Genomic DNA, 27,055 nt, shown 5'->3' on the forward strand with positions numbered 1-27,055 from the left:
GCTGAAGGTGTCTACTGTTTGCTTTTCTAGTTTATCTCAGGGTTCGGTTGCAGTCGTGAGGGCCTCACCAATCTGGTGTGCATTTAAGACAATTAAGGGGTCAAATTAACAAAAACAAATTATTGGATTAATGGGAAGGAAAGCCACCCAGAGAGAAGGGCACGGAGGAGCCAATGATCTCATCCGTAATAGATAAAAGAAACAGAGGCAACCCCTGAGATTCTTGACGCAGAAGCTTATTGAGCTTGAGACAGAATAGCCAGTGTGCTCAAGGTTTAGATGTTTACAGCGGCATTTTGCCTACACTTGCCCCTGCATTTGCTACGTAATCTGTTAACCTCTGTATTTTATACGGAGCGATAACACCTAATTCTGAGTTACTCTACTACTTAGATAAGGCAACTGACACAATTTTAGGCACGGGTGTTTCTTTCTCTTATTTTTCTTGCCAGAAATCCCCATCTGCATTTTGGTTTCTTCATTAAGAACTGTTCTCTGTCCAAGTCTAGATATTGCATTAGTGTAACAAGCTAATGTATGGGGAGATGAAGAAAAAACAGGGACATAATGATTGTCTTAGAAGCTTCATGGTGGTTCTGTATGGAGGGAAGAACTGAAATTTAAATATATTAGCAATGTCATTATTTGAGCCCCACTTTCTCTATATTTTTCACCGTCTTTCTCAAAAAATGAACAATGGGGAGATTAGAAGGACACATAATTGTCTAATTTTGCTTTTCAGTAAAAGTGTTCAGAACTGCTAACCAGAGACACCGAGGTCATCAGTAACCTTAATGCACAGGTCTGTTGCTGCTGTTTTATGGTGAACGAGAAGGATGGTGTGATTATTCTATCTAGTTATTTTATTCAGGGATATTTTCCTGACCCATGGGAAGTGCATTCTCGTGACATGAGGATAACTATTAATCAACACTTATAGCAGTAATCAGTGAGTTGAAAAATGACCAGAAACTGAAAATGCACCAGTAAAACCGCCTTAGAGGAGTTTTTTTTCCCCTTTTCAGATCATGCCCTTGCATTTTTAGTTGGATAATGCTTACACAGATAGGATGATATATTCTAAAACGCGGTGATTTAGAAAAACAGTTCAGATCCATCCATGTTTTGTGTGTGTGTGTGTGTGTGTGTGTGTGTGTGTATACCGTATTTTTTGCTCTATAGGACACACTTTTTCCCCTCCAAAAATTGAGGGGAAATGTGTGTGCGTGCTATGGAGCGAATGCAGGCTCCTTGGCTTCAGCGAAAGCAACGCGAAGCCTTTGGAGCATGGAGGGAGAGGCTGCATGTGGCTATGGCTTTTTTAGCCCCGTGCAGCCTCTCCCGGCAGGGAGAGGTTGCGTGGGGCTAAAGAGGAAGCCAAAACAGCCAGCGGGATGCAGCAGGGAGAGGTTGCACGCAGCCTGTACGCTGCTCTTTGGGGCTGGGGGGGAAATAAGATTTTTTTTTCTTGATTTCCCCCCCTAAAAACTAGGTGCGCCCTATGGTCCGGTGCGCCCTATTTGGGAAAAATACGGTGTGTGTGTGTATATATATATATATATATATATATATATATATATATGCATTGTGAAATGCTCTGGGAACCATGAAGGCATTGTAATCACAATCACAGGTTGTTTAAAAGAAATTCCCACAGACTTCAGGAAGAAGTGTGTGTAATAATAGTAATAGTACTATTAAGTGTGATGATGATGAAGATGATAATTCTGGCTTGTATTCAGAGTAGCACTAAGGCAGTGGGTCTCAAAGGGTCTGGCACGCCAGACTGGTACTGAAGAGGACAGCAAGTGTGGCAGGAAAATTGAAGGACGATCTGAGAAACATGTAAACATTGCAATAGTATTGTATTGTATAGTGAAAGCATCTTCTGCCCCAGGAGAACTATTTTACTTCCCTTCCTCCTAGGTGTGGCCTTCACATTTGAGCAACAAATGTGCTTTCTGCAACTCAGAAAGCTGGCAAACTCCAACTTGGCCTATACAGTGTTACCATGGGTTACAGATACTTCAGGTTACAGACTCTGCTAATCCAGAAATAGTACCTCAGGTTAAGAACTTTGCTTCAGGATGAGAACAGAAATTGTATGGCGGCGGCGTGGCGGCTACAGTGGTACCTCAGGTTAAGAACAGTTTCAGGTTAAGAACGGACCTCCGGAACGAATTAAGTTCTTAACCCGAGGTACCACTGTACAGTCATACCTCGGAAGTCGAACGCCTTGTGACTTGAACGTTTTGGCTCCCAAACGCCAGAAACCCGGAAATGAGTGTTCCAGTTTGCAAACGTTCTTTGGAACCTGAACATCCGCTGCTGCTTCCGCGGCTTCCGATTGGCTGCAGGAGCTTCCTTCAGCCAATCAGAAGCCACGCTTTGGTTTCCAAACATTTTGGAAGTAGAACGGACTTCTGGAATGGATTCCATTCAACTTCCGAGGTATGACTGTAATTGTTGTATGGGCCTTTTGCTCACCCCTCTCTTCTAAGGATGCTCTGGTGCCCAAGGCCCTGTGGACTCTTCTGCTTCTTGATGAAACGACTTCCTTTTTATTGCTCTCTCTCTCGCATTCCTCCATCAGTCCCCCAAAACAACCTTTTCATCTTCCTGGGGAATGGCTTCTCCTCCCTCTCAGCCACACCCCTTGATTCATCTCTTCTTCCTTTCCTTCCTTTGTTCTTAACTTCCTCCTGCCCTTTGATCATACCTCTGTTCGGAAGCCTTTCAATTCCTGCACTCCAGCCTTCTCACTTGGTGGCAAGGCTCTCTCTGTACACGGTCCTTGGGTGCAGATCCTGGCCATACAAGGCAGTAACATGTCACGGCCATGGTCGTGACTCATCTGTTGCAATCCCGGTTCTTCAAAAGTAAGAGATTGCTTTTGCACAGCACCTGGGAGTAAGCCCCATAGAACTTACTTCCGAGTACATAGATTTAGGATTGGGCTCCACAAACAAGGATGAGAGGTATCTTTTTAACTTCTTTGCTCACGGCAACATTCTGTAACTTTCAGTTAGCATGCACGATGGAAGTGAACGGCGTTTTTTGTGATTAGACCTTTTATCTATTTGAAGTGACTAAAAATATTTGCATTTATGACCCGTTTCCCTCTGGATATCGCTAACTAACTGTTATTCCATTGTGCCCAGCAAAGAGTTTTGTATAGAGCTGTCAGATGACTAAATAATGTTTAGCTGATTAATCATCTACCCTTTAACAAATGAATGAAATTTAAAGGTGTTTGCATAGTACAAATACCTCGTTATAAGTACCTTTTTTATATACGGAGGGAATTGTAAGCCGAACAAACACCTCCATTTGTTGCTCAAAGGCTCAGCCTGACTTGTCATTTTCAGTGTCTGCCTACCACATTGACTCTAAGAAATCTCAGTTTGACCTGTAAGGCCATACTAAGCCCAAGTTCAGGAATCCAGACTATAAGAAAGTAAGGTAAAGGTAAATGGACCCCTGACCATTAGGTCCAGTCATGGCCGACTCTGGGGTTGCGGCGCTCATCTCGCTTTATTTACCGAGGGAGCCGGCGTACAGCTTCCGGGTCATGTGGCCAGCATGACTAAGCCACTTCTGGCGAACCAGAGCAGCGCACGGAAACACCGTTTACCTTCCCGCCGGAGCGGTACCTATTCATCTACTTGCACTTTGATGTGCTTTTGAACTGATAGATGGGCAGGAGCAGGGACCAAACAACGGGAGCTCACCCCGTCACAGAGATTCGAACCGCCGACCTTCTGATCGGCAAGCCCTAGGCTCTGTGGTTTAACCCACAGAGCCACCCGCATTGAATATTGATGGTTCATTGTTAACAAGTGACTCTTAACCAGTTTGAAGTTAGTTAGTTAGTCAGTTAGTTAGTTAGTTAGTTTCTATACCGCTCTTCACCTGAAGATCACAGGGCAATTCACAATATAAAACACAAAAATACATACTACAATAAGAAAACAATAACAATAACCCTCTCCCACAGTATTATGCCCTGTCCAGGAGACGTACCACAGGTACACATGTTAGCACTCATCAGAGTTGGAGATTTCTACCCAGATTGCACACATGTGACCCCACTTTCACCCTACACATTTCGGAACTCATCACCTATGGTGAGACCTTAACAGCTTTCAATATCTTGCTCTCCCTTTTTCAAAAAGCAAAATTAGTATTTATTTATTTATTTTAAAAGCCATTTTGAGCAATAAACAATTATCAGTAGTATTAAGAATGAGAAACATAGGATTTCCCATGTTTGGATGTAGTGTTGCATAATATTTAATAACGTGTGGAACTGCATTATCTTTTTCACCTTGTTATTCCAGTACTGTACATTGTAAACTCAACTGATCTTGCTCAGAGAGCGAGGGAAGGGGGTGCTGTGTGACTGTTCATGTGACTATGATTGTGATTGTGTGGGTCTAGCCCAGGGGTCGGCAAACTAAGGCCCGTGGGCTGGATCAGGCCCCATTGCCTTCAGGATCCGGCCCACGGATTGTCCGTGGATCAGCATGGGGATTCTGTTCGTTCAGACTGTGCCATTTTTCCTTGCCCCATTCCATTTGCCCTCCCTTCCTCACACACACCACAGTGGTGCCTCCTCCCTCCCTCCTCCTGACTTCTCCCTGCCCTGCCTAGAGGAGGAAGGGGGCTGGGCTGAGCTGGCTGAGTGCCATTTTAAGCAGCCCCTCTCCGGAGCCAGCCCTTTCGCGCTGCTCATCTTCCCACCACCGCTGCCCTGGTGCTCCTGTGGGCCAGAGAGCGGAGCGGACGAGCTCACCCTGCCTACCCATGAGAAGCAGTGGCAGCGGCCGTGGTGGCAGCCTCTGGGAAGGTAGGCACAGCAGCTGGGGGTGGGGGTGTGGAGGAGGACTACTTGCCCCCCCTCGCCTCTTCTTCCAGCTCCCCCCCTCCCTGTGCCACTTCTCCGGCCTGCCACAAGATCTGAGGGACAGTGGACCGACCCACGGCTAAAACTTTTTGCCAACCCCTGGTCCTGCCCTACACCTATTAATAAAGTGCAGCATCTCACAGAGCCTAATGGAGTCCTTCACCCCTTAAAAAAGGTTCACCACCCCTGCTTATAGATTTAACCAAATAATTGCTAGTCTCGTCTGTGTTCCCTAATCTTTGAGTCATGTCTCATCGACAATATTTCCCATTAAGAGGTCCAGTTTTCCGTGGCTCACCAGGTCTCTTGGTTAAAGGACCAGCAGTGTTGCTTGTGTACGTATGTTGTCTGTGACAGGTGTAGGTGAAGATGCATCCTGCTTGTTAAAAAGAAAAAACATATATAATGATGCCTTGTTTATTCCCTATTGCAGTTCACACACACACAAAAGCCAAACAACAAAACAAACCACAAGGGTACCTTAATGCATAGCCCATCTCCATTCTAATCCCTTCCATTAATTAACTAAAGCCCTGTTTGATTCATCTGCCGATTAAGCATGCAGACCTAGTTTTGTGTAACTTAGTTGGTGCAATAAAAGCATCCCCCTTCTCTCTCTTGGTGCACCTTAAAAAGGAAAGAACCAGTGGCAGAATGGAGTTGAGGAGAACTATGAAACGTCTGTCATCTGGCAATGGCACATCAGTGCTGGTAGGGTCTCATAACTCTAGCTCCCGTCTTCAAGAGATGGCTCCTGTCATTAAAATCAATGCAACTTAATTAAAGCAAATTATAGACAGATACGTCTATAAATAAGATATTAAAGTGTGCTGCTCAATATGATAATTGCTGCATATTTAGTAATCAGTGTGTGTGTTCTGCATTTGCCAAGAGGGATTTCATTCAGTGGAATCAATGGAGCTTTATTAAAAACCATCCAAATTAGAGGCAGAAATGATGAGTGTTATAATAATGCTAAATCACTGTTTCAACTTTGATCATAAGAAGCAGGATGGCAAAAACACCCCCCTCTCCTGTGTAAAGAAAACGCTGGCGCTGTTTTCTTTCTTTTATTTTTCTCTTTCTCAAATTGAGCACAACATGTTTGAAATTTTAATTTGCACCTTTTTGATTAAATAAAAAGACAAGTGGACAATCCTTGGAGGGTTTAGCAAATAATGTGTCGTGGAATCTAAAGACAGAAAAAAGGCTTCAGTTTGGTTGGTCGTTTTCCGTGGTACCAAAACGAAACAGCACACCAGTTCACAAAGGCTGCTGTTTATATGTGGTAATCCCTTATGTATGATAGAATTTGACATGTTCTTTTTCTTCTTACGCGAGTTAATGTAGCTTTAGGTGGACAGGGCAAGATACTTTTTTTTAAAAAAAAGAAACTATTTCCATTTCCACCCCCATCAACACGCCCCAAGTGGAAAATAAAAACCAAGCGAGGAGAAGTCCAAAGATCAAAGAGCAAATTCCACATGGTTCCTTTCATGCCTTTACTTTTTCAGCACTTGGATCAGAAGCGTGGAGGGGTTTCCATGGGGTTTGGGGGGGGGGGAGAGATTACTGGAGAGGAGAGGTCAGGAGGCCGCCTGCAGCTAAACCCCCGAGCACAATGTGGATGGGCAGCTAAAGACAGCGAAACTTTGCTCAAAAGGGCAACTTTATTGTGTCTGGCAAAGGTAAAGAGAATACTGCAAATAAGACACCTCAGAGTTTCACTGGTGGGAAGGTGACAATTGAACATAAAAGAGCAGCTAGCCATTTTTTTTGAGATCTGTGGGACCCCCGGAGTTTGCAAGTGATGCCTATCACTGTTGCGACTACAATTCTGTGCACAATTGAGGTGCTTAAACACCATTTGAAGTTGCTGACATTTAAGCAGCCTCTCTGCGTTTAAGAGCTTTGCCTTACACGCAATGGCTTCTTGGTGTCTAATACCTGTGGCAGTCCGAAAGCCCAGGCCAGATATGCTCTTTGCAAAATATGTTCCTCATCACGCCCTTGGAACATCTTGTAGTTATGAGTCTAATAGGCAAACGTATGCCTATACCCCTTCTGGGTAGCGGGTGGCGCTGTGGGTTAAACCACAGAACCTAGGGCTTGCCGATCAGAAGGTCGGCGGTTCGAATCCCCGCGATGGGGTGAACTCCCGTTGGTCAGTCCCTGCTCCTGCCCACCTAGCAGTTCGAAAGCACGTCAAAGTGCAAGTAGATATATAGGTACCGCTCCAGCGAGAAGGTAAACGGCGTTTCCATGCGCTGCTCTGGTTCGCCAGAAGCGGCTTAGTCATGCTGGCCACATGACCCGGAAGCTGTATGCCAACTCCCTCGGCCAATAAAGCGAGATGAGCGCCGCAACCCCAGAGTCGGCCACGACTGGACCTAATGGTCAGGGGTCCCTTTACCTTTACCTTTTTATGCCTATAGGCCTTCTGGGTAGATAGTGTTTGCCGGTTCCTCCAAACTGAAGCTTATTTTTTGCTACTCGCGTTCCTAGAATTATTAAACAAAAGTTTGATCCAGCATCAGTGTCACCCAAGGTGGAAGTCCCTTCTCAGAAGGTGTATTTGAGTCCTTTGACACACAGCAGAAGTAGGAGGATACCCAGAGGGAGCTGGGAGCTGAAGCAGATGAACTTTGTTTCTTTTCAGTGCTGGACATGGGGAAGCTACACATTGCTTTTTACCTTTAGGTGATGTACCTTGAAGTAATAGCTGCCTATCACTACGTAGCTGTGCAGAAATACTTGTACGGTAGCTAGTTTCTAGAGTTGCTTAACTATGAGTAAGCAAGACACTTTTGCTGTGGGCAGGTATTATCCACCTTTAGCACAAGACAAGGGCGTGTGGCAGCTACCCTGATATAAATGCCGCAGAAACATCATTTTCACCACAGTTTCTCTGTAGATCAAGGACATCATGTCTCCTTGCCTGATATGTATGTGCAGAAACCACTGAAATTACCACCTTACCAGGGTGGATTTGATTTAAATCAAACCGATTTAAATCAATAGTCAGTAAAACTTGATTTAAATCATCTTCTTTTTTACAGAAAGACTCATTCTTGCTGGTATCATCTTAATATTTACAACCAGATGAAGATTTCATTTTTGGAATAATAAATTTCCAGAGTACAGTGGTACCTCGGGTTACATATGCTTCAGGTTACATACGCTTCAGGTTAGAGACTCTGCTAACCCAGAAATAGTGCTTCAGGTTAAGAACTTTGCTTCAGGATGAGAACAGAAATTGTGCTCCGGCAGCACGGCAACAGCAGGAGGCCCCATTAGCTAAAGTGGTGCTTCAGGTTAAGAACAGTTTCAGGTTAAGTATGGACCTCTGGAACGAATTAAGTACTTAACCCGAGGTACCACTGTAGTTTTTACAGTTATATCAAAAAATTACTGATTTGGTTATACTATTAGAAATACAAAGACAGGTAATTATGAAATTATTGTTCATATTTGGACAACTTTTCTGCTGTACTTTATTGGAAGGAGAAAAATAATCGTTTCCTTAATAACAATTTAAACAATTTATTTAACTAAAACAATAACATTATAGCATGTGTATCCATGTTTGTTAACTGATGTGTTTAAATGATTTTTAAAAAAAAAAAAACTTGGACTGAGTTTTAGCACACATGAAAAACTTAAAACAAATCCTTATTTCCTGATGAATAGCCTTTGGACTATAATGTCACTCAAATAGAAAACTTATCTTTAGAAAGATTTTCCCTCCAAAAGCATTTTATTTTAAAAATCTGATTTAAATCTTTCTTAAAAACCCGATTTAAATTTTTAAAATCTGATTTTTAAAAATTATTTGTTTTTTTAAAAAAAATCATCAACCCTGCAACTTATCCATGCTCCTTGGTGTACAGTGCTGCGAAACTTGACTGTGCCAGCTAAATGGTCAGCAGGATTATCTTCCCACAAATCAATGTACAAATGTGAACAATTAATGACCACACACCCCCCCCCCAATAGCCTGGTTCTGCAGTGACTCAGTTCTGAAAATGTTAGGTTTACCTACGTCTCAACAGTTTCAAATGAACGTCAACACAATCTGACTCAAATTAGCTTGCACCCCCCCCCTCAAAAAAAAATAATTTAGAAGGAACCTCCATGGGTGGGCTTTCTCTCAGTGATCTTGCTGCCGTTGCACCATAATATTTTTTTGCATTCCTCCTCTGTTGATATGCTTCATTGCTCCACTAGCCTCCAGGTCGTTTCTCTCATACATTTGTATTGGGTGGGTATTTTTCCCTTTCCCTCTGGGAAGATTTCATAGAGGGAATTGTCAGGCAGCGAGATATTATTTGCAGCCAGACTATCACCTGCTCTTATTACAGGCCTCAGCTAAAGCACTGTATAGTTATCACAGTTGACAGGGCCATAGCTTACATTTCTCACCTGCATCTCTCTATCTCCCTCCCTCCCTTTTATTTCGCTCCATTTCTCTTGGATTGAATTATATAATGTGCAGTGGAGATCCATTTCTGATTCCCTCACCTTTTAAGGGGGGGGAATTGCGAGAATCTTGCATTCCGCGACTTCTGGAGAAGAGGAGGCTAAGGGGTGATATGATAGCCATGTTCAAATATATAAAAGGATGTCACATAGAGGAGGGAGAAAGGTTGTTTTCTGCTGCTCCAGAGAAGCGGACACGGAGCAATGGATCCAAACTACAAGAAAGAAGATTCCACCTAAACATTAGGAAGAACTTCCTGACAGTAAGAGCTGTTCGACAGTGGAATTTGCTGCCAAGGAGTGTGGTGGAGTCTCCTTCTTTGGAGGTCTTTAAGCAGAGGCTTGACAACCATATGTCAGGAGTGCTCTGATGGTGTTTCCTGCTTGGCAGGGGGTTGGACTCGATGGCCCTTGTGGTCTCTTCCAACTCTATAATTCTATGATTCTATGATTCCCACACCTTACTAGTTTCTCTCTTGTTCGTCATCACAAAGCAAGGGCAAGACTGATTGTCCACTCACTTCTTCTTCCCTTCTTACTTGTTCAATATCTGCTTCGGCTCAATTGCCATTTTATTATTCTTATTTTATTATCTTTAAATGGTGTCGAGGCATCACTGCATCTTCCCCTCCTCACCCCCCCCCCAAAAAGCAGCAATTTTTATCCCCCCCAAAAAAAAAGTCTTAGTGCCCCAATAATAAAGCTGGCGGCGGCTGAAAATGGCTGCAGGGCTGAAATGAGACTCAGACAGCAAGAGGAGTAGTATTAATCATGCAGAAAACAAGTTGGCCTGGCTTGAGAGGCTAGCAGTTATCACCCTGCCGGATCTGAATGCTAATCCTAATCATTTTGCCTGTGGCATTGTCTGCCACCTGTGGGTCCTTCTTTTCTGCTTTTGCAGAATCCAGGGCAACAACCAATAATTATTTGAACTGAAGCAGAATGTTGGGCTTATAGCGAGATATTATAGCTACCTTGCTTCGGGGAGCTTAGTGCCCTAAGAAGTTTGCCCACCAAGGTAATAAATTCATCTGCAAAAGCTTATGTGTTGGAGTGCGTCCAGATAGATTCTTATTTCTACCACAAATGCGTTCTTCCACGTGTGCAGCGGCAACATACACCGGCTACATATGTGTTCTATGCATGACAAAGAAGTAAACCTTCTTTGTTGTTGTTGTTGTTGTTGTTTAGTCGTTTAGTTGTGTCCGACTCATCGTGGCCCCATGGACCAGAGCACGTCAGGCACTCCTGTCTTCCACTGCCTCCCACAGTTTGGTCAAACTCATGTTGGTAGCTCGAGAACACTGTCCAACCATCTCATCCTCTGTTGTCCCCTTCTCCTTGTGCCCTCCATCTTTCCCAACATCAGGGTCTTTTCCAGGGAATCTTCTCTTCTCATGAGGTGGCCAAAGTATTGGAGCCTCAGCTTCACGATCTGTCCTTCCAGTGAGCACTCAGGGCTGATTTCCTTAAGAATGGAGAGGTTTGATCTTCTTGCAGTCCATTGGGCCTCTCAAGAGTCTCCTCCAGCACCATAATCCAAAAGCATTAATTATTCAGCGATCAGCCTTCTTTATGGTCCAGCTCTCACTTCCATACATCACTACTGGGAAAACCATGGCTTTAACTATACGGACCTTTGTTGGCAAGGTGATGTCTCTGCTTCTGTCTGCTTTTTAAGATGCTTCTAGATATCCTAAATGACTGTGTCCTGGAACAGCTAGTGTTAGAACCAAACTGGGTTCTTGTGTCACTGTACAAAGCCCTGAGTAACATAGGCCCAGGTTTCCTTAAGGACTGCATTCACCAATACATCCCAAATGGATCACTGTGATCACCTGGAGGAGCAAACTCAGCCCTCCAGATGTTTTGGGACTACAACTCCCATCATCCCTAGCTAACAGGACCAGTGGTCAGGGAATATGGGAGTTGTAGTCCCATAACATCTAGAGGGCCGAGTTAGCCTATGCCTGGACTAGACGACTCTTGAGGTCCCTTCCGCTCTCACCCATTACCCTAAGTTCTCATCAATCCTTGTGTTTTCTAGTCTGATCCACAAATCATTTTAAGTACATGGTGTGAGCTCCCGTTGCTCGGTCTCTGCTCCCGCCAACCTAGCAGTTCGAAAGCACGTCAAAGTGCAAGTAGATAAATAGGTACCGCTCCGGCGGGAAGGTAAACGGCGTTTCCGTGCGCTGCTCTGGTTCGCCAGAAGCGGCTTAGTCATGCTGGCCACATGACCCAGAAGCTGTACGCCAGCTCCCTCGGCCAATAAAGCGAGCTGAGCGCCGCAACCCCAGAGTCGGTCACGACTGGACCTAATGGTCAGGGGTCCCTTTACCTTTACCTGGGTTTGAGCACCTTTAGTTCCACTTAGATTCAAATACTTTGGAACCACTGGTTTGCAAGAGCTGAGCAAAGAAATAAATAAAAACATGAGAGCAGGTTTTGTAGCAGACCCAGACTTTTGCTGTGTTCTCCCCAGAGGAGCCCAACCCATTTTCCTGAGATAACTGCTTTATTTCGAATCCAGTCAAGTGTGTCAGTGTAAACTTCCCATGCCTAATGTTTCTGCTGCATTCTGTACAAATGGGAATAGTATCTTTACATCCGCTAAGATTCACTTTCAGCAGGAACTGTTTGGCTGTTTGGGGTGGGGGGGAATCAGTTTGTTGCTTTTTTAAAAAAAACAGGCTCTTTGGAATAACACTGCAGTTATGATGATGAGAGCAGTAAGAGATTGTAAAAATTAAAATACTTAAAAGTTCCACAAATGATATTTCATATTAGCCACACTTCTCTCCTGGGGTTTATCAACCTGAAGTGGGACCTTCTGTAAAATACGCCCAGCATTTCGCAGGGAAATTGCAACAAAGGACGGTTTAGTTGTGGTTTGAATCAGGCAAGGAAGGGAAAGTTTTCAGAAAACGACACGAGATCTCCTAAACTCATTATGCTAATATCTCTTGCATGGGTGACCTCTACCTCAAAGATAAAATTGTTTTGGTAAGAAGGCCCCACGTAAAAATCAGTTACCAGCACAAGTAGCTATAATGGCAGCCTGACTTGACAGGCGCTCCCGGTTCCCTAAGTTACTGTATTTTTTGCACCATAACACTCACTTTTTTCCTCCTAGAAAGTAAGGGGAAATGTCTGTGCGTGTTATGGAGCGAATGCCTATGGGTGGCGGGGGGGATCTGCTGCAGTCATGAGCAGAGGATCCATGGTTCCCCTTTCTTCCCTCCTCCATGGTTACAAAGCATGGATCCACATGGATCCTCAGGATTTTTGCATTGGGCTACTCCAAACTCACTGTCAGATCACATGTCTGTGGCCACAGCATGAACCACAAAAATCATATATCCACTATTTTGTTTAGAATATTTTTTTTCTTGTTTTCCTCCTCTAAAAACTACGTGTGTGTTATGGTCTGGTGCGTGTTATAGAGCAAAAAATACGGTATTGTGTGTTTTCCCCGTCCTCTATCAGGTCAGATAGTCTCTCCTTCACTCCTGATTCGCCGGCGTAACATCTCAACTTGTGTCTAGACAGATGGTGAGGGGTAGAAGGGCTTAGCTGAGCCTCTAATAATGAGAGACGCTGAACCTTAGTCTGCTCTTTGAGCTCACTTCCCAGTTCACCCTCACTAAAGAATCTATCAGCCTTGCAGAGCCAAATTTGGTAAGGCTGTATCCACAATCAGTTTCTATGGCAACTGTATCTCAGAGCACATACACAAACAGAACTGGCAGGGGGATATTTTCCCCTCCTTCCATCCCTTCTTTTTCCTCTGAAAGAAACAATCAGAAATTGGATGGTACAGCCTATTACAAGGCACACATGTAATGCAAGTACTTTTTCCCTTGCAAGGCAGCTGTGTGGGCTTGCCTCAGTAAACAACCATGAATTCATAGCTGTTTTTTAGTGTTTCTGTACACTAATGGACTTCTTATTCTTGGTGGATTTGAGAACTCATCACCATCATCCTCAAACGACTGTTCGGCTTTAGAATCTGTAATTAGTGGCTTTGGAGATCCTTTTCCTTGCAGATCGCTCGAAGCGGCATGTTATTAATTGGGCATTCCTGATCAAGCAGATAGCAGTATTTATTTTCTATTTCCTTGGCTCCAAGAGTATAGACTCGTTTCATTTTCCCACAAAACAATAATAAGTACAGTATTCCAGGCTGGTCTGTCACCAGAGTTCCCATTTATTTAAAGTCATTTTAACTGCTTAAATTACAAGTGTGGCGGCAAGGAGCAGCGATGGCGTTTATCGTTGTTGTTCCCTCCCTGAAACACCTGTTGTTTTCCTGGTGAAAAAACTGAAGAAGAAAGAAAAAGGCAAAGGATGAAGCTGATTTTCTGAATCTCAGTCAAGATTATGTTCAAACACAGAGCCAGCGAGGTGCAGCGCATTGGAGTACAGTGTGGTGTAATGGTTAGAGTGTTGGACTGTGACCTGAGACACCAAGGGTTCAAATCCCCACTCGGCCATGAAGGTCACTGGCTGACTTTAGGCCATTCACCATCTCACTAAAGCTAACCTACCTCACAAGGTCGTTGTGAGGATGAAATGGGGAAGAAGAGAACCACTTTGAGCTCCTTGAAAGATAAAGGTGGCATATACATATAATAAATACGTTTCTGAGCACAATTCAAAGTGTTGGTGCTGACCTTTAAAGCCTTAAACGGCCTCGGTCCAGTATACCTGAAGGAGCGTCTCCACCCCCATCGTTCTGCCCAGACACTGAGGTCCAGCGCCGAGGGCCTTCTGGCGGTTCCCTCACTGCAAGAAGGCAAGTTACAGGGAACCAGGCAGAGGGCCTTCTTGGTAGTGGCGCCCTCCCTGTGGAACGCCTTCCCAGCAGATGTCAAAGAGAACAACAACTACCAGACTTTTAGAAGACATCTAAAGGCAGCCCTGTTTAGGGAAGCTTTTAATGTTTAATAGGTTATTGTATTTTAGTGTTCTGTTGGAAGCCGCCCAGAGTGGCTGAGGAAACCCAGCCAGATGGGCGGTATATATATATATATATATATATATATATATATATATATATACACACACACACACACACACATACATACATACATACATACAATACAATAAGCTAGAGGGTTGGGGACCCAAAGCTGTGTTGTGAGACAACCTTGGGTTGGGTCACACCAGGTGCACAACTGTTCCTTTTCTTTTAAGTCCCTTAGGGTTTTTTTCTTAAAGAATATGGGAAACATGGTATACAGTGGGAAGATGGTGGGAAATGAAGGAGAAAGGCAGCAGAAAGTTGGGCTTCTATAATAACAACTGAAAACTAGATAACTAGTAGCAGGTTGGGGTGAAGGATGGACTCCACATCTGAAAAGACTAAAAGGCTACTTTCTGGTGCAGTGGATATTGTGCCGGACATCAGTTTGTGAGACCTGGGTTTAAATGTCTGCTCAGCCATTTGTCTGCTCAGCTCACTGAATGGCTTGGTAGCTCAGACAGCTTAGTTGGTTAGACCGTGGTGCTGATAAACACCAAGGTTGCAAGTTCGATTCCCGGAACGGACAGCTGCATATGCCAGCATTGCAGGGGGTTGGACTAGATCATGGGTAGGCAAACTAAGGCCCGCGGGCCGGATCCGGACCAATCGCCCTCTAAATCCAGACTGCAGACTGTCCGGGAATCAGCGTGTTTTTACATGAGTAGAATGTGTGCTTTTATTTAAAATGCATCTCTGGGTTATTTGTGGAGCCTGCCTGGTGTTTTTACATGAGTAGAAGGTGTGCTTTTATTTAAAATGCATATCTGGGTTATTTGTGAAGCCTGCCTGGTGTTTTTACATGAGTAGAAGGTGTGCTTTTATTTAAAATGCTTATCTGGGTTATTAGCCCGTGTGGTGTAGTGGTTAAGAGCGGTAGTCTCGTAATCTGGGGAACCGGGTTTGAGTCTCCGCTCCTCCACATGCAACTGCTGGGTGACCTTGGGCCAGTCACACTTCTTTGAAGTCTCTCAGCCCCACTCACCTCACAGAGTGTTTGTTGTGGGGGAGGAAGGGAAAGGAGAATGTTAGCCGCTTTGAGACTCCTTAAAGGGAGTGAAAGGCGGGAGATCAAATCCAAACTCTTCTTCTTCTTCTTATGGGGCATAGGAATTCATTCATTTCCCCGCCCCCCCCCCCAAATAGTCTGGCCTCCCACAAGGTCTGAGGGACAGTGGAAAAAGTTTTCACACCCCCGGACTAGATGATCCACAGAGTCCCTCACAACTCTATTATTCTAACCCGTGTCACAGGCTGTTGTGAGGGTATAATGTAAGCCACCCTGATCTTCTTCTCAAAATGATGGATAATAAATAATGGTATAAAAATAGTGTCATCTCATGGTGGAGTACACCTTGATCATCAAAGCGATAAAGGACTCCTAAACACTCCTTGGAGAGCTTTGGATGTGTGGAGTGTGCCATGAATACAATAAGCAAGCACGATTACTTTTTAGAGTGAAAGAATAACTCCATTGTAACTCCATCGCGCTTGTCCAAGCCCTGTAGAATGCAATCAGATTTCTTAACAAACTCCTACTGTCATGCCTTCTGGTGTCATCGTTCCATGACATGACCATAAATTCAAAGATGGAACATCACAAGGTCCTGAAATGCAGGTTCGTGAATGCACCTCTTGGTTGCATATCTCCAAAGCAACAGCCATGGCTGCTGGGAATTGTGAAATGCAAGGAATTAAATGAATGGATGGAATGTGGCTTGGATAACAAGACTGACTGAATCGGAGCAAAGGTTTGATAACTCTGTTACCCCTAATCCTGATGCCTTTTTGTCTCGGAGACTTCTGAGGAAGGAGGTCCCAAGCTTCTTCTCTTACACCTCTATTTCCTGGGCTCTTTGCAGCCTCACATATAGGAATGTACCTTGATGGAACTTCCTTGCAAGTTCTACAACAGCGGTTCTCAACCTGTGGGTCCCCAGATGTTGTTGGACTACAACTCCCATCATCCCTGAGCTCTGGCCTTGCTAGGTAGGGGTGATGGGAGTTGTAGTTCAACAACATCTGGGGACCCACAGGTTGAGAAAGGCTGTTCTACAAGGAGAAAAGATGCTCCCCTCCCTGGTCATTGTTGCCCTGGACTTGTGTGTAAGCAGCAGAGCCTCAGCCTTCCATCTCAGTTCTTTGGGAATTTGGCTAGCAGAGACTGTCAGGATTCACAGAATGCTGTGTGAGATAGTAAGTCTGCAGGCTTGAGTTTGCTGGATGATGCAACTGGCTGATGCAATCAGCCTGCAATACTTTCTATGGAAGTGCTGGGTCAGAATGACTCAGTAATAATGTGCTGTCAGTTGATTGGCTCTCATCGGTTTAAAAGGGAAACCTGTCCAGCAGTAAGTGGGTGGTGTAGAGGAGTGTGGTCAGAGAGAGAGAGACTTAGAGGTCTTCCTATTTGCCTTAAGGTGCAGCCAGTTACTCTGTTTGACTGTATGAACTGCTCGTGTATTATAGCCTGTAGATATTTGTACATATAGGTAAAGGTAAAGGGACCCCTGACCATTATGTCCAGTCGTGGCCAACTCTGGGGTTGCGGTGCTCATCTCGCTTTATTGGTCTAGGGAGCCGGTGTACAGCTTCCAGGTCATGTGCCAACATGACTAAGCCGCTTCCGGCGAACCAGAGCAGTGCACGGAAACGCCGTTTACCTTCCCGCCGGAGCGGTACCTATTTATCTACTTGCACTTTGACTTGCTTTCGAACTGCTAGGTTGGCAGGAGCAGGGACCGAGCAACAGGAGCTCACCCCATCGCGGGGATTCGAACCGCCGACCTTCTGATCAGCAAGTCCTAGGCTCTGACTTGTATATATAGCTCACAATAAATATACTGCATTGAAGAATCCGGAACTCTGAGCATTTTTCTAAAGCGCCGTGGAAAATTTGCAACAGAGAGTCTTCCTATTGTTCCATTTCTCAAAACATTTTCTTCAGATATTGCAATTACTGTAAATTATTATGAGGCGTACCAGATGAGACATTTGTTATCCTTTATCCGGGACAGGCAGGAAGGTCAGTGGGTCTAGTTGATTTAAGGTTTCCAGCCTCTAGCCCGTCCATATGTGGAAAAAGTATATTAAATCTAGTTTAACTCACCAACACACTATCATACGGGCAGACTTTCAGGTGTGGAAAAGACAAAAGGGAAGCATTAGTATCGAGACTCACACCACTTATTTCCCTGCAGAGTCAGCCCAAGTTTTACAATAAAGTTAGGCAGTTTTAAGCAACATCATCTGTTTTGACTGTGACATTTCTACACTGCAGCACAACCTCTGTGGTGTGATATGTGGCAAATACAGCTGAAAGACATGCATGAAAACATGGGAAACGCTTTCATACAAATCCACCTCTACTAGTATTTTAGAATTAATGTTGAAAACCATGCAAAAATGGTATCTTAACCCCAGTAAAATTATTATGTATTCATAGGGATGTTCAGGTAACCTGATTATGGGATGTTGTTGTTTGTTGTTGTTTAGTCATTTAGTCGTGTCCGACTCTTCGTGACCCCCTGGACCAGAGCACGCCAGGCACTCCTGTCTTCCACTACCTCCCACAGTTTGGTCAGACTCATGTTGGTAGCTTCGAGAACACTGTCCAACCATCTTGTCCCCTTCTCCTTGTACCCTCCATCTTTCCCAACATCAGGGTCTTTTCCAGGGAGTCTTCTCTTCTCATGAGGTGGCCAAAGTATTGGAGCCTCAGCTTCACGATCTGTCCTTCCAGTGAGCACTCAGGGATAATTTCCTTAAGAATGGATGCGTTTGATCTTCTTGCAGTCCGTGGGACTCTCAAGAGTCTCCTCCAGCACCATAATTCAAAAGCATCAATTCTTCGGCGATCAGCCTTCTTTATGGTCCAGCTTTCACTTCCATACATCACTACTGGGAAAACCATGGCTTTCACTATATGGACCTTTGTTGGCAAGGTGATGTCAAGATGATGAGATAGCGGTAGCTATAAACATATCTGGTGGATGTGTCCCAAGTTGTCAGTGTTCTGGGATCATATATTTGGAGAAATAATCAAAATCACCCACCGATCTGTTTAAGAAGACTCCTGGATTTGCTTTGCTATATTTGTTCATGAATGACAATATTGAGCTGACAGATAAAGCTTCGATTAGCTATCTATTCGTAGTAGCATGGATGACATTAGCCGCATTTCAGAAGGTCCTTAAAGCAGCTACTCTGATATTATGGTACAAGAGGGTATGGCAGACAGCTTTAATAGAAATACTTTCCTGTAAACTGTGTTTAGCCAAAAGAAATAAACACAGAGACACATATGTTACCTATCCAAATGTTTCAGAAACAAAAGGGAAGTCCCTCAGGTATACTCCCAATTTATGGTTGTTATGAAACTTCATTTTTTTCTGAAGCTTTTGCTTTTATTTCTATGCTAGAAGTGACTTCTGCATGGACCAGAATTGGATGTCTCTTTCGGTACCGTTCTTGGTAGTTTTGATTTGAATTTTGCACCGTCTTGCTTTTCTTCTATATATGGCTAAACACATGTTTCCGAAACCTATGAAAAATAATAACAATTAATTATATATATTTTAAAAGATGTTACAATTATAGTAATTTTTATCACAAAGGCAAAAAACAAGCTTCAGCATAACACAACTATCCTCAAGCAGCTATTCTCCAAGCAGTGCAGGAAGGCTGCAGGATACCATTCTAAATTTTCCACAGTAGCGTTCTGGAGAATGGTGGAAAATTAGAGCAGATGTTAGACCAAGCCAACAAGTTTTTACAGGCCAGATTTGTTTTTCAAAACGAAAACGGCCCAGAGCAGGAACCAGCAGGAATATTAGATGTATAAAAGGTAAAGGTAAAGGTACCCCTGCCCGTACGGGCCAGTCGTGTCCAACTCTAAGGTTGTGCGCCCATCTCACTTAAGAGGCCGGGGGCCAGCGCTGTCCGGAGACACTTCCGGATCACGTGGCCAGCATGACGAAGCTGCTCTGGCGAGCCAGCACCAGCGCAGCACACGGAAACGCCGTTTACCTTCCCGCTATAAAGCGGTACCTATTTATCTACTTGCACTTAATTGTGCTTTCGAACTGCTAGGTGGGCAGGAGCTGGGACCGAACGACGGGAGCTCACCCCGCCGCGGGGATTCGAACCGCCGACCATGCGATCAGCAAGTCCTAGGCGCTGAGGTTTTACCCACAGCGCCACCCGCGTCCAAACTCTGTTTGACAGGGGAGGACTTCCTGTGGTGTCATAGTGATGCAACCATCATGGGGTAGGACTTCCTGTGATGTCACATGATGTCAGCTGTCAAGCAGAGTTTGATATGTGCTATACACCTCATGTCAGGTTCTGGTTTGTGAGCCAAATCAGGGCTTTGTTGTACTTTGCTCATAATCAAGTTCACCATTGTGAATGAACGTTGTTTGTGAACACATAAGCACGCTCAGAGAAATAGGGCAGCCCCAGTGTCTTAGGGCTGTTTTCCCCCCACGGGTTTGACCCAAAGTTTGGGAAGCACTGCTTTAATATAATAATATTGGTCAAGTTGGGGTGTTGTCCAGGGAAACGTGCTCCGGAGAGTTTATGCGCAAAACATTTGCATACAGTGGTACCTCGGGTTACATACGCTTCAGGTTACAGACTCCGCTAACCCGGAAATAACCTCCGGTTAAGAACTTTGCTTCAGGATGAGAACAGAAATCGTGCTCCGGCAGCAGCAGGAGGCCTTATTAGCTAAAGTGGTGCTTCAGGTTAAGAACAGTTTCAGGTTAAGAACGGACCTCCGGAACGAATTAAGTACTTAACCCGAGGTACCACTGTACAGAGGAACAAACCTTTGTGCATTTTGTTTCACACAGCCTTTCTGTCACAGCAGCTTTTACTCGTCTTCAGCAAAACTTGACACTCTATGCATAAATTGCAGGACTGAAAGAAGTCCTGTAGAATCGTAGAATCCTGAAGAACATGCTAATTTTAGATTGTGTGCGCATTATGCATTATATGCAGAGACAAAATGAACACAATATAAAAATAAGTTTACATAAATTGTTAACAATGTTTCGAGAAGACATTAAATCCTGTCCCCTTTCTCTTCCATTAATCTGCGCTGGAGCAAGGAGTGGAAGTAATAGAAAAAATATTTCAGATGGCCTCTTAGTACATTGCTTTAAAAAAATTGCTGATTCAAGCGGTAGCAGGATAGGAACACATGCTAATGTATGAAACAGGGAATCCAGCCACAGCAGCTCCTGCATTTGCTAGAGAATTACAAGTACATTTGAAGAAGCCTCTTAATACTTTGAGTCATCAGCAGACATTGATCTCGTTCAGTCGTAATGGCAAACTATGGTTTAGTGTTACATGCATAAGCCTCTGCTCATACCTCACATATATTTTATTTTATTTTTCAAATAAATTTTTATTGTTTTCAACATGTAATTCTTTTTCCAACAATCCTTATTGTCACATTATAATCCCTTTGACTCTGCCAGTCCTGACTTCCCTCCCTCCCGACCGCTGGTATATACATCACATACTTTTTGAGTATATTATTGTCATAACTTTACTGTTTTACATTGGAGGTGTTATTCCAGTCCTGCTAGTGTCTTAATATCTTTGTTGTTCTCCTTTATATATTCAATAAATTTATTCCAATTGTTATTGTATCTCTGGTCCTCTTGTATACCTCACCTATATTTTAAATTAACCATGGTTTATCCTTATGTCAATGCTTGAAATCATCGTTCATTTTTATTAACTGTGATTTAGGACAGCTTTCCCCCAACCTGGTGCCCTCCAGATTTTTTGATTTATTTATTTTTTGGCTACAGCTCCCATCAGCCTTAGCCATGCCGCTGGGGCTGATAAAGTCAGAATCCAACAACTTCTGGAGAGTACCAGGTTGGCAAAAGCAGGCGTAAGGAGCCAAACCAATATTGTATGCCATGGTTTCAAATGGAGTGGTTACCTGGGAATCACATGCATTCAGTCGAGTGTCCCATGGCAAGTTATAAATGTAGGAAACATGCTCTGTGGAGAACTGCCCTTGAGGTTGACTCAATGTATTGGTGATGACTTATCAAGTCCCGAATGACCCGGGGCTTTAAAAGCTTGAATGCCTCTCTAAATATAGTCCTGCCTGGGTGTGTTAAGATCAGCTAGGGAGGCTCAGACTTGCATTCTGCCATCAGGTGTCAAACATCATGCAGTGATCTGAGAGGGTCTTCTCCGTCAACTCTCGCTCTCTCTTTCCCATTTACATGCCAGGAGAAAGCATGACTAAATCACTCCGGCCTTTGGAAAGTTTTAATGTTCAGCTAGAATTTGTAGGCATTTGCATTTTGATGATTGATTGAAATGTGAATTTTATTCTGCACTTAACGTGTTGTAGATTGGCGTTTCGAAGTGTAATTTCACTGTTCTTTGTCCTGAGATCTTTGCAGGGAAAGGTGGGCTATTAATATGTCAATAAATAAATAACATCTGGGTTCAGCCATAACAAGTAACTGCCATTAACTTAAAATGGAAGCAAAAGCTTGTGTCGTTGTGGCCCTGGCGAGGGGCGGGGAGGGAGGTAGTGATCAAGAGCCCAAATTTTATTCACATTAATAAGGCAATTGGCTCAGTTTAGATAGCATGTCCACCCACAGTTGAGAATGCTGAATTGACAGGTCATGCTTTGAGATCAGCCAGCAAACCAGAATCAGAAATGATGGCTAGAAAAGGGTTTTCAAACCATGGTGTGTGCTAACGTATGGTTTTCATTGCGTCTGAGTTGACAAACCATAGTTGTAGCTATACCGCTGGAGGCTGCTGCTGCCTTGTAAAAAAATGGGAGCGATAAGGAGATGGAAAGTGAAAGCAGATGTGGGTTCTGAGCTATTTCAGTTATGATTATTCCTTCCCAGTATACTTTGGGGGGTGCAAAATATTTTAACATTCCTTTATGTTGTCACCCCTACAATATTCCCATTTGTAAATTGGAGAACTGAGTTGGAGAGACTTGTGCACCCTACTGGTGGCGTGCATCACAGTTCAGATATACTGTATTTTTCGCTTTATAAGACGCACTTTTCCCCTCCTAAAAAGTAAGGGGAAATGTGTGTGCATCTTATGGAGCGAATGCAGGCTCCTTGGCTTCAGCGATAGCAACGTGAAGCCTCCGGAGCACAGAGGGAGCTCCCGCTGTGCTCCAGAGGCTTCGTGTTGCTTTCGCTGAAGCCAGGAGAGCAAGAGGGGTTGGCGCGCACCGATCCCTCTTTCTCTCCTGGCTTTGCTTCGCTGGAGAGGCACTGTGCAGCTTTCCTTCTCTGCGCAGCGCCCCTTCAGGGAAGCGGGAGGAGAAATGGAAGGGGCTCCGTTTCTCCTGACGCTTCGCTGAAGGGGCGCTGCGCAGAGAGGGAGAGAATATTTTTTTTTCTTGTTCTCCTCCTCTAAAACTAGGTGCGTCTTATGGTCGGGTGCATCTTATAGAGCAAAAAATACAGCAGCTATCTTGGGCCTAAGATGGTCCAGAATGAACAATGGCTGCTTTCACTTCATACAATATTATTCTTGATTCTTTTTCTTATTTTTTTATGGACTGTAGGATGGAGAACATCTTTTTCTGTTGCCCCATGTTATGTACAAATCGACAGCATCTCTTCTGGATTGCAGAAAGAATGGCAAAACAAGGAAAACAAGCACTCTTTTGTCCTATGTATATATTTAACGTTAATAATAGTGGTAAGATTAATGTGGGGTTCCCCTTGAGCCTCAGCGTTTTTTCTTTGTTGATTTTGGCATGCTGGCGCCTCATTTGTTCTCTGATTATCATTTTGAGAAACATTGTCAGTAACTGGGTTGAATAATTGATCGTCATCTCTAATTATGCTCTTCTCCACAGGTGCCTGGAAAAACTCCAGATGGAACTTCGCACCATCTCCAGTTTGAGGGACGAGAAAGACAATATGCCTCCTTACCCAGGTAACTTCTGTTTTAGATTTACATACTCTCACTCTCTTGTATATACATACATGTATAAGCACACACAGGCACACACAGGCGGGTTTTCTGCTATTGTCGCACTGTTTAGCAAAATCTGCATCAAACAGACATCTGGCAACGAAATGAGAGATTATGCTGCAATTTTGTCGTGCTGCCCTTCTGCCAATGATTTAGTGCCATCTTTATAGCTGTGTTAATAATTTAGCCAGCCAATTTGGGGGGGGGGGGGAGGAAGAGTAAAGTCTCTCTCAATGAACATGTCAGCAAGAGTCATGATCTGCCGAAGAAGAATATGACATAGAGGGAGCTTATTCCACAAGAGTTATAGCAGGTCTTAGCAGAGCCTGAGACAGAATTTACAATGAAAAAAAAACCATAGCTAGCAATGACAGAATTGTGCTGTGAAAAGTTCAGCAGTGCAGCAGTTTGTGGCTTCAGAGGTGAGTGAAAAGGACTTGGTTTCTGGTTTCTTTCTCCCAATACACTAAGGCTGCAATCCTTTACACACTTACCGTATTTTTTGCTTTATAAGACTCACTTTTTCCCTCCTAAAAAGTAAGGGGAAATGTGTGTGTGTCTTATGGAGTGAATGCAGGCTGCGCAGCTATCCCAGAAGCCAGAACAGCAAGAGGGATCGTTGCTTTCACTGTGCAGCGATCCCTCTTGCTGTCCTGGCCTCTGAGATTCAGAATATTTTTTTTCTTGTTTTCCTCCTTCAAAAGCTAGGTGCGTCTTGTGGTCTGGTGCGTCTTATAGAGCGAAAAATACGGCACCTGGGAATAAGTGCCACAGAACTTAATAGGACAAACTTCTGAGCACAGGATTGTGCTGTAACTCTGCTCTATGACTAAAGAACATTGGAAGTGAGGAGAATTGTTAGAACTTCTCTTGATTATGGGGTGTGTGTAGTAAACCTGTGATCTTCAGGTGAAGGGCAGTATAGAAATTTAATTAAGAAGAAGAAGAGTTGCATTCCTAATCAGAGCCAGCGTGGTGTAGTGGTTAAGAGCGGTAGTCTCGTAATCTGGGGAACCGGGTTCGCGTCTCCGCTCCTCCACATGCAGCTGCTGGGTGACCTTGGGCCAGTCACACTTCTTTGAAGTCTCTCTGCCCCACTCACCTCACAGAGTGTTTGTTGTGGGGGAGGAAGGGAAAGGAGAATGTTAGCCGCTTTGAGACTCCTTAAAGGGAGTGAAAGGCGGGATATCAAACCCAAACTTTTCTTCTTCCTAATCAAAACTCTGCTTTTTGGAAGGTTACACAACCACTCTGTTCCTTCTCAGATTTGCAAAATCAGAACCAAAGATGCCCTAGGCACAGTGTGTGTTACTCATCACCAGGCACCTGTTGGGTAGTACCTGCGACTTTCACACCTGTAGGGTTGCTTCTCCTTTCCCCGTATACTCCCTGGAGAGCTACATAACCGTGAAAATCAGGTTTGACCCGAGATCACAGTGACACACACCACATTGATGTGTTGTCCTCTAAGCAGTAACAGCTCCACAGTACATCCTCCAAGTATCTGTAAACTTCCTGTGTAGTTAACTCCATATCCATGGTCATGCGGAGAGCAAGTCAGCAGCCATTTGTTCTCCTCCCTCCCCATCCCTGCTACTGGCTTCTTGAGCTCACTGTGTCAAGGCAGGGCCTGGTGAACAGAGTTCAGCCAAGTCCAGGTCAAATTCCAGGAAGACAGGTCCACTCCACAAACATGAATACGGATTGTGTGTTCAAGTTCCAGGATGGCTAGCAAGGGGCAGGTTCCACAAACAAGGTAACAAGTGGAGGTCAGGTCTCGGAAAAGGACAAGCAAGGATGTGGTTAGCACCACGGACAGCTCCCAGTGGGCCTGGAAAGCATTCCTTGAATGCTGCTTAACAGCTAGCAATCTCTGAGGAAACCTTGAGTAGGTTTCCGGTTTCCTCTAGGTAGCCAGTGGCATCCCGTGATGAATGAGGTCCCCACCTTAAAAGGGACCTGCTTCCTTCAGGAGCCTTTGCTTGTGACGACACAGAAGTAACTGCAGCTTTGGAAGCAGAGTGTGAAGGCAGTAATGTTTTCTCTTCAGGCTGTATCACATGCTTTGAAATTCTAGCCACTTGATGAGCAAACAATGGTTTGTCTGAGTCAGGAATACTTCCATTTGACGTGTAGCAACCCTCTCCTCAGGGAGGCCTGGCACCAACTTGGTCATCATTTTGGAACCAAGAAAATACATTTTCCTTCTCCCAGGCATTTGGGATTGGATGTTTTTATTCCAATTATGGTTTCAATATGTATTTTCATTGTGGTGTTTTTCTTCTGGTTGTAAATCACTTTGGGACTTTTGGTAGTGGAAAGTGATAAATATCCTTAATAAACCTGACTCAGTCAGTGAAGCATGAGACTCTTAATCTCAGGGACGTGGGTTTGAGCCCCATGTTGGGCAAAAGATTCCTGTATTTAAAGCCCTAAACGGCCCCGGTCCAGTATACCTGAAGGAGCGTCTCCACCTCCATCGTTCTGCCTGGACACTGAGGTCCAGCTCCGAGGGCCTTCTGGCAGTTCCCTCACTGCGATAAGCCAAGTTACAGGGAACCAGGCAGAGGGCCTTCTTGGTAGTGGCGCCCGCCCTGTGGAAGGCCCTCCCACCAGATGTCAAAGAGAAAAATAACTACCAAACTTTTAGAAGACATCTGAAGGCAGCCCTGTTTAGGGAAGCTTTTAATGTTTAATAGGTTATTGTATTTTAGTGTTTTGTTGGAAGCCGCCCAGAGTGGCTGGGGGGACCCAGCCAGATGGGTGGGGTATAAATAATAAATTGTTGTTGTTGTTGTAGTTGTTGTTGTTGTTGCAGGGGGTTGGCCTATATGGTCCTTGTTGTCCCTTCCAACTCTACAAATCTTTGATTCTATTATTCTGTTTGATGGGCACCTGCCATGGATGCTTGAGTTGTGATTCCTGCGTTGCATGGGGTTGAACTAAATGACTCTTGATTCCCTGGCAGCTCTACAGTTCAGTGATTCTATGTAACCGGTGCCTTTCTCTTAGTACACGGACAGCCAGCATGGTGCCTGCCAGATGTTATTGGACTACAACTCCCATCATCCCTGACAATTCGCTAAACTGTCTGGGGCTACAATTGGAGTTGTGGCCCATATCTACATGACACCACGTCTGCTATCCCTGTCTTAGTACTTCAGAAGTACTAAGTACTTAGTACTTCACCTTGAGAAGGATGGGTTCTGGATAAAGATGCTTTGCTGGCTCCCTTGAGCAGTCCTACAAAACTGTTCAAAGATCTGGCGTCTGCTAAATGGCAGTGTGCCTCCACACTTCTCCCTATTTTCCTGGCCGCCCATGTTTTTACTCAAGTAATCCTGTCAGTATATTTTTACAAGAAAGTGTTGTTCTCTTAAAAGAGATTGGGTGTTACTCAACTGTGCTTTGCTCAGAGTGGGTGCACTCAAATCAATGGCTCTAATGGAGCAATTTTCATCCATTTTAATGGGTCTACTTTGAATAAAACTTAGTTGAATGCCACTCACTGTGTTTATGCCATGCTTTCACTGATGCGGTATAACAGGGCAGGATCCCAATAAAGGGAACTGGCATCTTAATTTCACTCCCCCTAGTATTTTGAATAGTGAGCGATCTGGGACATGAGCACCTTTCAGAAGTGA

General features: G+C 44.2%; 1 protein-coding gene across 2 annotated transcripts in view; it reads left to right on the forward strand.

The window, feature by feature from the left end:
* PARD3B (par-3 family cell polarity regulator beta) overlaps window positions 1–27,055 on the forward strand; it is a 599,449-nt gene that overhangs the window by 520,013 nt on the left and 52,381 nt on the right. For both annotated transcript variants that reach the window (XM_081015796.1, XM_081015795.1), the window contains one exon: window positions 23,293–23,372. In XM_081015796.1, coding sequence (XP_080871922.1) covers window positions 23,293–23,372 — 80 coding nt within the window. The remainder of the gene's footprint in view (window positions 1–23,292; window positions 23,373–27,055) is intronic.

This window comes from Podarcis pityusensis (assembly GCF_964106645.2).
Source record: "Podarcis pityusensis genome assembly, chromosome: 1".
Lineage (NCBI taxonomy): Eukaryota > Metazoa > Chordata > Lepidosauria > Squamata > Lacertidae > Podarcis > Podarcis pityusensis.